Here is a 13,229-nt window from a genome sequence, read left to right on the forward strand (position 1 = left end):
TCCTGTCAATTGTTCCCTTATGCTCTCCCTGAAACTCTCTACAACCTCTGGTTCTTTCAGTTTATCCAGGTCCCATCTCCTTAAATTCCCACCTTTTTGCAGTTTCTTCAGTTTCAATCTGCAGTTCATAACCAATAGATTGTGGTCAGAATCCACATCTGCCCCTGGAAATGTCTTACAATTTAAAACCTGGTTCCTAAATCTCTGTCTTACCATTATATAATCTATCTGATACCTTTTAGTATCTCCAGGATTCTTCCAGGTATACAACCTTCTTTTATGATTCTTGAACCAAGTGTTAGTTATGATTAAGTTATGCTCTGTGCAAAATTCTACAAGGCGGCTTCCTCTTTCATTTCTTCCCCCCAATCCATATTCACCTACTATGTTTCCTTCTCTCCCTTTTCCCACTGACGAATTCCAGTCACCCATGACTATTAAATTTTCATCTCCCTTCACTACCTGAATAATTTCTTTTATCTCGTCATACATTTCATCTATTTCTTCATCATCTGCAGAGCTAGTTGGCATATAAACTTGTACTACTGTAGTAGGCATGGGCTTTGTGTCTATCTTGGCCACAATAATGCGTTCACTATGCTGTTTGTAGTAGCTAACCCGCACTCCTATTTTTTTATTCATTATTAAACCTATTCCTGCATTACCCCTATTTGATTTTGTATTTATAACCCTGTAATCACCAGAGTGAGTATATATTAGCATAATCAACAATATAACACATGAATTTGCATAATTTCTTTCCAAGAAACTCCCTGAGAGAGTGGGACAGTGTGAGGATAACCACTAAGATTTTTTTAACTCTTCTGGTAGCTTACTAAACACGGATGCAGCAGAATACTGCATGCTTCTTTACTCTCTTTTTTCCATCCATAATTACAGTTTTATACAGAATGAATAACACAGTTTTTCAAGTTGCATGCAGTTTGTATTGGAATATCTGTGTAAAAAGCAAATTAAAATTATTAACTTGATGAAATAGTACCTCTTCCACTAATGTACCAGTTTGGAGATGATCTTTTGGTGAAGAAAATTTCCTTGAGAATTCAAAAATTGGTCCATCTGCTTTCTCACCAGTAACTGCTTCACTCTGCTGCTGTGTTGGTTCTGGATAATCAAAGTAACAATAAATTACCAACAAATTCTATGATCTGTACAATAATGACAATGACAGGCTACTTTTTATGTGAAAAATAAAAGGAATTATGTAAATACATACCACCCAACAAGTAAAATAAAATCATCCATAGTGTCTACAATTTTTGTATTAATGCTGATGAAAGTATATTAAATATAGAGAGCTGGTGACATCCTTGGTTTTATCATAAAGAACGCTTTCTAGTATGTATAGCTCATATGCAAAGACAGGTACAGTTCCTCACCCTCTGAAGGTGGCAAAAGCTAACCCATTCTTTAAGAAAAGTGAGAAAAATACTGAGAAAATTACAGACTTATATCATTGTTACCTGTGGTTGGTAGGATTTGTCTGTCAAACATGAATTGATTTAATGGAAAGAAAATAATACTCTCTGATACCTAGCATGACTTCAGGAAGAAAAAAATACAGAGTAATAGTTGTATATGAATACACATGCTCCATATTAGAAAGGAGACATTGCACACATGTTCCCTCAAGGCATGATACTTAGAGCAATCCTGTTCCCTCCGTACATAAACAACTTACCACTGAAAATCAGTGCCACTCTTTAAAGATGATACCAGCATCCTCCGGTAGCAAAATTATCATGATTAGATTAGATTACATGAAATGTACTTTTCATTCCACAGATTGATTACTGGGTCATTGTAGGAGGCCATAAATGAAGCTATAAGTGAGGTGAGTCACTGGATTGACTGAAACAATCTGATAAGCAATGCAAAAAACCACCATTCTAAACATTCATCTTAGAATCAGGAAAATTAAAAACATTACAAAAATTCATCGTTCTGAAATATCTCAGCAATAGGAACTAGATTTTTAGGTCTGTGAATCCAGATCAAGATAAAATCTCTCTCACTCTCTCTCTCTCTCTCTCTCTCTCTCTCTCTCTCTCTCTCTCTCTCTCTCTCTCTCTCCCCACACACACACACACACACACACACACACACAACTGATAGTTGAATAAAGTATGCTACACCCTATACCAGGTTTTTCCAGAGCTTGCATGTTCACTGGATGAGAGCGGTGCACCAGCAGATGCAGGTGAGCAAACAGTTGACATATGGGCATGCAAGTGCTGCAGGGCCATAGTCTACATAACCCTATTGCATCAGCTGAGTACACACAGGTAGAGGAGCCCAGCCAAGTGCCTTATCAAAAGCTCATAAAATCAGTGGCAGGAATCACTTGTGAGTTTCAAAGTGCTATCAGAGGTCCAGCTAGCACAATCACTGTGCACACTGAATTAAAATGAGAGGGGTACAAAAAATGAGTAGCTCCTCATACGTCGTACATTTCTGTAGCCAATGCTAAATGATGCTTGCAGTTATGTGAAGAGTGACACCACTGGACATTGGATGATTGGGAACGAGTGATTTAGAGGATGAATAGCGCTGTACCCTCTGGCAATCCAATGGAAGGGTTTGGATTTGGCGAATTCTTGGAGAACTTTACTTGCCACCAAGTGTAGTGCCAACAGTGAAATGTGGAGAACGTCTTAGTACTGTATGGGAATGTTTTTCGATGTTATGATGAGGTCCCATTACTGCGCTTAAGAAAAATGTGGGAGAATTATAATATGTTTTACAGCATTGTGTTTTCCGTAGACCTAGGTAGAGGAACAGTTAAGAGACCTTGATTGCATCAATATGACAACACACACTGTCATAAATCAGCATTTGTGAGGCAATGGTTTGTGAATGTAAGACTCCTGAACAGGACTAGCCCACTCAAGAGCCCCAACCTGAACCCAATGGAACACCTTTGGTACAAATTAGAATGTCAATTTCACTCCAGACCCCAGTGTTCAACATCGCTTTTTTCTCCGGTTTTGGCTCTTGAGGAAGAATGGACTGCCATTCCTCCCCCACAGACATCCGAACACATCACTGAAAGTGGCCCCAGCACAGTTCAAGCCGTCATTAAGCTGAAGACTTCATACACTTCATACCACTGTCCACTAATAGGTGTCCGGATACTTTTGACAACATAGTGTATACCAGTATCCCCTGCCACAACAAGCCATTCACTCCACAGAGACACTTGCATCTGCATCTGTGGTAGTATCAAAGTAGTTTCTCTGTCTGCTCCGGTCGCAAGATCATTGTGTTTGGTGAGCATCTTCTTAATTAGACCTAGTGTTGGTTCCCAAGCCTTGCTGAGATTATATCCACAATTCTGATTGATATAGATTATTCCTGGTGCAAATTTTGTAGACTTCTCTTATAACACTGCCCCAGTATTTGGAAGTCTGCACTAAAATCCTGGTATGTTCATATTTCATTACATGATTCTCTAACAAATAGCATTCTGCAACCACAAACTTGTTGGGGGACATTAGTTGAGTGTGCCGCTGGTGTTCTTGGCCTCAATCTTCAATGGTGCACACTGTTTGTCCAATATACATCTGTCCACATTGACATGGAATCTGATATACCCTGGGCTTCCATAATCTGAGGTCATCTTTGACACTTCCCAATAATTCCCGTGTTTTATTGGGCAGGCAAAAGACAGTTCTTACCCACTGCTTTTTCAGTGTGTGCCCTACTTTTCCCAATAGCGTGCTGGTGTACAGGTTACCTCCTACTCCGTGATTTCTTCCCTCTCCATTTGTTGTCCTGTAGTAGCAGAACAAGGAGCGCGCTTACTCTCCCATTCTGAGTATCCATTTTTTATTTTTTATTTTTTTTTTTTTTGAACACAGTTCTGAGATGTTTCATTTCGTGGAGCAGACTCTGCACCTCATATGGTGTGTGCCCTGTGTACTAGAGCTTTTATACCCCATTTCAATGTGCATAGTGGTGGCAGCTATCTGCATGCAAATACAGGTCAGTGTGCATCTTCTTCCAATACACACAGTGCCCCATGGTTGACATCAGCTCTTCTCCTGACTACTAAGTCCAGCAATGGTAATCTTCCTCCTCCTTTGGTCTCCATAGTGAATTTGATATTGGGATGTACAGAGATCAGGTGTACAAGGAAGGCAAGAAGTTTGTTCCTCCTATGGTGCTGATGACAAACATGTCATCCACAAAAAAGCAGGTGGGATTCTACTTAGATTACGTAAGGGCCTCTTTCTCGAAGTGTTCCATATATAAATTCACAGCCACTAATGAGAGTGGGTTACCCATGGTGACTCCATCCATCCATTAAATAGAAAATATGAAGAGGTTACAAAATACCTGAAAATGTCAGTGGCCTTCTCATCAAATTTCTGACCAATGAGTTCTGGTGACTCATGTAGAGGCATCCCGGTGAATAACAAAACCATGTCAAAACTCACCATGATATTGGAGTCTTTGAGCCTGAGGTCATTGACGTGTTTCACAAAATCCACAGAATTGCAGAAGTGATGTGGGCATTTACCCACATAAGGACTTAGTATCTCTGTCAGGTATTTTGTGATCAAATACATAGGAGCTTTGATGTTGCTGACAATGGGACATAACAGCACCTAATCGTTCTGGACCTTAGGGACTCCATAAAGTCTTGGCAGTACAATTCTTTGGGGTTAAAATTTCTTGATGACCCCTTCTGGTAACTCCGTTTCCTTAAGAAGTGCACTGGTCTTGTTCTCCACCTTCTTGGTCTCATCATTTAGCAAGCTCTGCATCTTCTCAGTGTAGTCCTTGTGGAAGAGAACAATAGAAGCATTGTCTTTGTCATCAGATTCCATGCCAGTGTGGACAAACAATGTGCACCACTGAAGATCAATGCCAAAAACAACAGTGACAGACTCAATGTACTTCAACAAGTTCATGACTCAGAGCACTATTTGTCAGAGAATCATTGATGGAATATGAACCTACCAGGATTTTAACACAAGCTTCCAAATTATGGGACAGTGTCATTAGAGAATCCACCTGGAATAACTGGGGCTAATTATGAAGACATTCGCCAAACACAACAATCTGATGACCAGGATAGACAGAGCAACTACATCAACTCTACCACAGACACTGATGCAAACACCTCTGCGAATGCTGATGTGTGCCCTCAGGCATGGACCAATGAACAGAACAGCTTGTGGTGTGAGAGGATATAAGTCAGCTGTGTATCTTCATGAACTCAGTATGTCAACACACCTGATGATGGCGACACATCAGATCACCAAAATTTTGTGGCCATTGAACACTATGGACTAGCAGTACGACTGTAAATTGTTCGAGCACCAAATATGCCAGGAGAAACTGAAAAATTAATTCCTTTTTTTCAACATTCCTACTTTCAATAGACGTTGTTATGGTGATAATGAAAAAAGTTTCAAAATGAATTTCAGAACTTACTAGACAATTCTGTCTTCAGGCTTTACATCAAAGATCAAATTAATGTGTAAAGATGGCTACAATAAATTAGTTAAGATCACATTAGTGTTTCAGATAAATACAATGCTGTCATACTTTACTCACCATCTCTTCCTGCAGCTGCTACTAATTTGCTGTAATATCCATTCAGTGCTATTAATTCTGAGTGAGTACCTTCCTCCACAACACAGCCTCCTGAAAGAACAATTATGCGATCTGCAGACACCACTGTTGACAATCTGTGTGCAACCAGCACAGTGGTACGACCTGCACTGGCCTTCTCCAGTGCTGCCTGGACGTGGGCTTCACTATGGGTATCTAGTGCAGAAGTAGCTTCATCCAGCAACAGAATGCGAGGGTTGCGCACAAGGGCTCTTGCTATTGCAATCCGCTGTTTCTGGCCACCTGAAAGTTGTGCTCCTCTATCTCCCACCAGAGTATCATAGCCCTGTTGAAATTAACTCTATAATAAGTACACATTGGTGTCATTAATAAATATTTTTTTGTATAATCTGCTGTACTAAAAAGTAGTGAAGATAACAGCTATGTTCTATCTCCTTTGTCACCCATGACACTTCCTTAGTAATGTAATTTCTCTAAAGAAAGGTTTTAATCATTATATGTACATTATATGTAGCTGCAGTGACCTCTGATTTCTGTGTATATTCATACTAAAGAGAGAGAGGAGCAGAAGGAGTGAGGAAGCGTGAGTGAGGGAGGAAGGGTAGGGATAGAGAAGTGCACTGTACTGAATGTCTTGGACTTGAACCTCCTTTTAATATTCTTTCTTCCTTATTTCTTTATTAAATGGAACAGTGGGTCATTCATAATTTCCATCATGTACAACTTCTTGTTCTAATGCTTCTAAACTAAACTAAACTGAACTCCATCCAAATGGGCCTTGGAAGACCCAATGGTACCGACCAGCCACCGTGTCATCCTCAGCCCAAAGACATCACTGGATGCGGATATGGAGCGGCATGTGGTCAGCAGGCCGCTCTCCCAGCTGTTAATGAGACCGAAGCCTCTACTTCTCAATCAAGTAGTTCCTCAGTTTGCCCCACAAGGGCTGAGTGCACCCCTCTTGCCAACAGCACTCGGCAGACAGGATGGTCACGTATCTAAGTGCTAGCCCAGCCCAACAGCGCTTAACTTCAGTGACGCGACAAGGAACTGGCGTTACCACTGCGCCAAGACCATTAGCACTCTAATCCTTCAGTAGGGTTTAATAGCATGCTTTTTGTGTTACACCATCAACAACATAAATGCAAAGCTGAAATGAGCAAGACACGATCATCACAAACAAAATGTTAGGATTTGGAATAGTTTATCCATGCTGTATCATACAGGTTCAATATAGAATAAATAATTTCAGCAAGATTACATCAATCTGAGATCAGGGTCATGAAACAAAAGACATGCAACAACTGATACAAACATAAAATCGCAATGGCAAGAAAACTGTAGTGTTAGAACAAACTTCATTCAGTTGTACACAGTCGATGCTGATCAGTTTCAAAGCATTGACCAGAATCAGCACTAGAATAAGCAAAAACTGTAATTATCAATTCATATTGTAATAATGGCATTAATGGCATCATTCTGTGACAGATTGTCTCACTGATTATAAACATAAATATCACATCTATTTGGCAGAATGACATTTTTCAAAAAAATGTTGGGAGATTTCAGATATTTGTGGTACACTGATGATTGTCTTAAAGATAAATGTCAGGTCACAGTCTTTATTTGTGTGTGTGTGTGTGTGTGTGTGTGTGTGTGTACCTGCGCGTGTGTGTGCGTGCATGTCAGGGAGGGGACGGGAAGGGAGTGGGGGAGGAGGAGGACAGGGTGAGTGGGAGGGGGGGGGGGGGGTGTTTGGCATGTGGATATGGTTGTGTCTGCATGTGCAGGTGGACTCAAGATAATAATGTTCTAGAAGCTTTACAATATAGCAAAGCCAGCAATAAATTTTAACAGTACACATATCACTATCATGTAAATGATAAGATTGTTTCTCACTTGTGGCATTCGGCATATGAAGTCATGGGCATTTGCTTCAATAGCTGCTTTCTCTATTTCTGCTTGACTTGCATCAGGTTTTCCATATCTAATGTTTTCTGCTATAGTTGTTGCAAACAGTACTGGTTCTTGACCAACAACTCCTATGTTGCTACGAAGCCAACGAACATTCAAGTTCCTCAAATCACAGCCATCCAAGGACACCTAGAATACAAAATATCAACCAAAATTTTAATCGTAAGGTCAAGCTTTACTTAGATTCAGAGACAAGACACAAGTCCCACAGACTGAACAGCTTTTATACTTCAGTTAAAACTTCCAAGCTGAGAGGCCTTGGCAGGTATATAAAACTATTCGTTGGTGTTTTGTCTCCAGTTGTGGAGACATCTTTGAAGAAAAAACGGCAACTGCATTAAGGGCTTGAGGGCCACCTGAATTTATAGAGGTGGCACCACCATTCATCACATGATGCCAAATGAATATCATCTCTGGCTTGTGTCATCACTGGCAATTAAGAGTAATCAATCATCATCCTGTTGGCACATATTTGGCGTCCACATTTTAACTGATTTCCTTTTTTTCTGTTAAAAGTAATATGTTTTATGTAAATCTCTACTGCTTCTGTACACAACTGCACATGGTAAAGAACTGTCCTGACTAAAATGCTAGTCTCAGCGAATTTTATTTAATGGCTTCCTGCTTAGGTAGCACATTCACCTAAGTGCAGTTTGTCAGTTTGCCTCAGGTGACAGTTCCCTTTATGTTCATCCAAGCAAGTGTTAACACTTCCTTTTTTGGTTGCAACGTATTCTTGGCCAAAACAACATGGAATATTACATATCAGAGGTGTTGCTAGTGGATGATGTACATCCAACAGCAGGCTGTAAATAAACGTGGATGAGGAACAAAAAATTCCAGATTTTTCCTGGATTTCCCTGTTAAAAATACACTTTCTCCCAGATGAAAATACACTTTTTCCGTTTTAAGTAACACTATACTTTTCCTTGTAACTGTAAAAATTATCAATCCTTTCAATGGTTGTGGTTTTATACACTGACATTGAATTTCCCAGCACTTTACAAAACGAAACTCAAGGGAAAAAACACGTTTTGGAAGGACGTCTGATGTGCAGCAACATGAAAGTATAAATTTGAATTCCACTGAACACCACATGTTACTTTCTGAAGGATTGAAATCGAGATTGCAATGCGCTTTTGTAAGCCAGTCGTAGCACATGTCAAACAATCTCACCAGCCGATGACAGCAGATATACAAAGTAGACTTGACCACTATTTCTATGTTTCGATACAGTGTATCGATACGTGGAATTGTTTCAGTGTTTAAAAATGGCAGTGTTCCACTGTTTCGAAACAGTGGTGTTTCATTTCCCTCTGTCTTGGATAACTGGACCAGATTTGATCTCGAGGCAGACACAGAAACTGTATTATTGTTTCAAAATAATGCTGTTTCAGGCCACTTGTTCTTGGAATGGATTCACTGTATCTAAACAGTCATGTTTCATTCCAATGTATCTCGGATGAGATTCGGGTACAGCACAGATACTGAAACATGTTTAACGTACTACTCCATGAAACACTTTCAGGAGTGTCGAAATCTTTTTTACATACAACAGCATGAAGCTTAAGATTTCCGAAAATAAAGCTTTGTTTTTAATTGGCTGCCCTATTCCAAAATGGAATAATATCTGCTTTATAAACACTAACAAACAATAAAATAACGCACACTATTCACATTCAAAATAATAAAATTGTGAAAAACATTCAATTAAATTACACATATCTTATAACATACACTTCTCTGTTCATGTACAGTAATCATATTAAAAATGCAAGTAAACCTACAACATTTTGGATAAAAAAAGGTGTAGAGTGGCAGTTTTTAGACATATACATACACTGGATGCATATATACTTGCAAGCAATCTGGCTGACCGGTCACTGATGGTGTAGTGATGAATGGGAAGGGCTGGAAATCATGGTGGATTTGAGGGACAAAACTTTTGTTACTTATTCGAATTACGTGGCATTATTTGCGAGTCTATAGTCAATGTGTCTATTCTCCACAATAATTCCTTTTGTGTGTATGGAAATTAGCAGGACAAGTATATTACCCATACTAACGGAATGTGGGAATCCCAGTAGTATATCCATTGTTTCTGCAGTTTGCTCCTGCCTCCAGTTCCGTTTGTATTGGTTCTTCTGTCTTCAGCTATGGTGTCAACGAAGCCCGGTGTAGGATTATTTTTTGAAGATGAATCCTGAGAAAATTAAATGTAACTTGTGCTGAGAAGTGTTGTCGTTTAAAAGTAGTTCAACTTCTTGCTTATACAGACGTTTCCGACATAAGCATCCAACAGCTAATTTAAGTAAAACTCTTTCGAAATCAGTTTTTATTAATCTCAGCAGTGATGAAGCCAGTTCAGTTTCCACAGCAACTGTTCAGGTACCTGCCATTTCAGTGCAAATGCGTCAAGGTGAACAAACTGTCCAAGAAATACCAAGCACTTCCACCGGTTCAGTTCTGGGTTGGTGTGGTAGACAAACAAAGATTACTGGATTTGCATCAAGACCAGTGCCTTCACCCCAACGAGCCAAAATAGACAAACAGATTTTAAGACTTGTTAAAGAGTAACTTATATTTAATGTAGCTGAGAGTGTAGAGTTTAGAAAAATGACTTATCTATTGAATTAAAACTATGTACCTCCCAGTAGAAAAACAGTCTCCAACAGTTAACTCTCTCAAGTGTTCGAAAACACACTCATGTGAGTAAGATCTGCAGTGCAAGCTGCATCCTGCATCTGCATTATGACTGACCAATAGACATCTGTGAAAAATTAGAATTATATTGCAGTGACTGCTCACTTCATTCATAAAAACTGCAATCTGAAGTTGTTATCTAGTTTTAAATTCCATGACAATCATAAAGCTGAAAACATTTCCAATAAATTACAAAATGTGACTTCAACTTGGGGTATTACAAACAAAATTGTAGTGTGCACAACAGATAATGCACCAAGTATAGTGAAGGCAGTGATGATGTGCAAATGGTGGAATGTGTCTTGTTTTGCAGATAACTGAATTTAATTGTGCATGCAAGCCTTGAACCAATTACAGACACAAGGGCAAAAGTGAAGTCAATAGCAGAATTTTCACATGAAGTCCTCAAGCACTTGGGAAATTATGCAATATTCACAAGGAAATGTGCTTCCCTATTTTAACACCGAAACAAGATTGCCCTATGAGATGAAATTCCACGTATGAAATGTCTGACAGGCTTTTGAAAATCAAAGAGCCTTTGCAAAGCACACTTGCCATCCTCAGTCTGGATTCACAAACAAAACTGTCCAATGAAGACAGATCAGTTATTGAAAAATCTTGTGATACACTATCTCCTTTTGAGCAAGTCACAACAGAAATTAGCAGCGAAAGAAATGTAGCCTTGCCAAAAGTTGTCTTATAAAGTAAAGGTTTACAAAGCCATTGTCTGAGACTGAAAAACTCAGATTACAGCAATGAAGCCATTAATACAATAATTGCTAAACTTAAGGATGGAATCTGTACCCGCCCCACTCAGAAGTTTGCAGATAAAGCAATTCCTTGTGAAACAACATTACTGGATCCTTGCTTCAGGGAGCATGGATTTCCAAAAAGTGGGGATCGATTAAAAGAAACAAAGATGCCATAATTAATAGGTTCTGTGCAATACGACAGAAACCCACTCAGTGTTCTACAGACAGTCCACCATCAGCCAAACCAGTTGTAGTAAGCACATTCAACTCTAGCAGTAGCAACATCTAGCACGATGTTGACCAAGCTGTAGGAGGCTTGATACAATGTGTGAACAATTCACATGCTGCAAGTATAGTCGAGCTTGATAAATACATGAAGATGGCACTGATACACAAATCATAAGATCCAATGCTGTGGTAGAAAGAACATCAAGTGTGGTTTACTGTTTGAAATAGTGAAATGATGTATTTGTATTATGGCTATGTGAGTGCTTCTACACTCCTGGAAATGGTAAAAAGAACACATTGACACCGGTGTGTCAGACCCACCATACTTGCTCCGGACACTGCGAGAGGGCTGTACAAGCAATGATCACACGCATGGCACAGCGGACACACCGGGAACCGCGGTGTTGGCCGTCGAATGGCGCTAGCTGCGCAGCATTTGTGCACCGCCGCCGTCAGTGTCAGCCAGTTTGCCGTGGCATACGGAGCTCCATCGCAGTCTTTAACACTGGTAGCATGCCGCGACAGCGTGGACGTGAACCGTATGTGCAGTTGACGGACTTTGAGCGAGGGCGTATAGTGGGCATGCGGGAGGCCGGGTGGACGTACCGCCGAATTGCTCAACACGTGGGGCGTGAGGTCTCCACAGTAAATCGATGTTGTCGCCAGTGGTCGGCGGAAGGTGCACGTGCCCGTCGACCTGGGACCGGACCGCAGCGACGCACGGATGCACGCCAAGACCGTAGGATCCTACGCAGTGCCGTAGGGGACCGCACCGCCACTTCCCAGCAAATTAGGGACACTGTTGCTCCTGGGGTATCGGCGAGGACCATTCGCAACCGTCTCCATGAAGCTGGGCTACGGTCCCGCACACCGTTAGGCCGTCTTCCGCTCACGCCCCAACATCGAGCAGCTCGCCTCCAGTGGTGTCGCGACAGGCGTGAATGGAGGGACGAATGGAGACGTGTCGTCTTCAGCGATGAGAGTCGCTTCTGCCTTGGTGCCAATGATGGTCGTATGCGTGTTTGGCACCGTGCAGGTGAGCGCCACAATCAGGACTGCATACGACCGAGGCACACAGGGCCAACAACCGGCATCATGGTGTGGGGAGCGATCTCCTACACTGGCCGTACACCACTGGTGATCGTCGAGGGGACACTGAATAGTGCACGGTACATCCAAACCGTCATCGAACCCATCGTTCTACCATTCCTAGACCGGCAAGGGAACTTGCTGTTCCAACAGGACAATGCACGTCCGCATGTATCCCGTGCCACCCAACATGCTCTAGAAGGTGTAAGTCAACTACCCTGGCCAGCAAGATCTCCGGATCTGTCCCCCATTGAGCATGTTTGGGACTGGATGAAGCGTCGTCTCATGCGGTCTGCACGTCCAGCACGAACGCTGGTCCAACTGAGGCGCCAGGTGGAAATGGCATGGCAAACCGTTCCACAGGACTACATCCAGCATCTCTACGATCGTCTCCATGGGAGAATAGCAGCCTGCATTGCTGCGAAAGGTGGATATACACTGTACTAGTGCCGACATTGTGCATGCTCTGTTGCCTGTGTCTATGTGCCTGTGGTTCTGTCAGTGTGATCATGTGATGTATCTGACCCCAGGAATGTGTCAATAAAGTTTCCCCTTCCTGGGACAATGAATTCACGGTGTTCTTATTTCAATTTCCAGGAGTGTATTCAAAGCAGGGGCAAATATTAACAGACAGACGATATCAAAAATGATACTTATAAACTACAACGTACAATAGGTACAGCAGATCTACTCAGAAATGAAACAGTAAAATTTCAACTGATTTTGCTCTTCTCTGGACAATGCGTTATGTCAAACATACAAATTCTGTCCTCAGCCAATTGGAAAGTATGAAAGTCACATGACACGAAAGCAGTGCATTTGCTGCAGGAAATACAAAACTGCCAAGATGCCCAGGTGAAAGTTTTATACTTTCTGCAA

At 41.2% G+C, this 13,229-nt stretch overlaps 1 protein-coding gene across 3 annotated transcripts in view; it reads right to left on the reverse strand.

Moving 5' to 3' along the window:
• LOC124621951 (multidrug resistance protein homolog 49-like) overlaps nucleotides 1-13,229 on the reverse strand; it is an 891,132-nt gene that overhangs the window by 137,015 nt on the left and 740,888 nt on the right. For 2 of the 3 annotated variants that reach the window (XM_047147468.1, XM_047147469.1), the window contains exons 12-15: nucleotides 9,635-9,781; nucleotides 7,504-7,707; nucleotides 5,587-5,929; nucleotides 1,004-1,125 (exon numbers count right to left, since the gene is read on the reverse strand). In XM_047147468.1, coding sequence (XP_047003424.1) covers nucleotides 1,004-1,125; nucleotides 5,587-5,929; nucleotides 7,504-7,707; nucleotides 9,635-9,781 — 816 coding nt within the window. The remainder of the gene's footprint in view (nucleotides 1-1,003; nucleotides 1,126-5,586; nucleotides 5,930-7,503; nucleotides 7,708-9,634; nucleotides 9,782-13,229) is intronic. The other variant, XM_047147470.1, reaches the window with a different exon arrangement.

This window comes from Schistocerca americana, chromosome 7 (assembly GCF_021461395.2).
Source record: "Schistocerca americana isolate TAMUIC-IGC-003095 chromosome 7, iqSchAmer2.1, whole genome shotgun sequence".
In the NCBI taxonomy this organism is placed as follows: domain Eukaryota; kingdom Metazoa; phylum Arthropoda; class Insecta; order Orthoptera; family Acrididae; genus Schistocerca; species Schistocerca americana.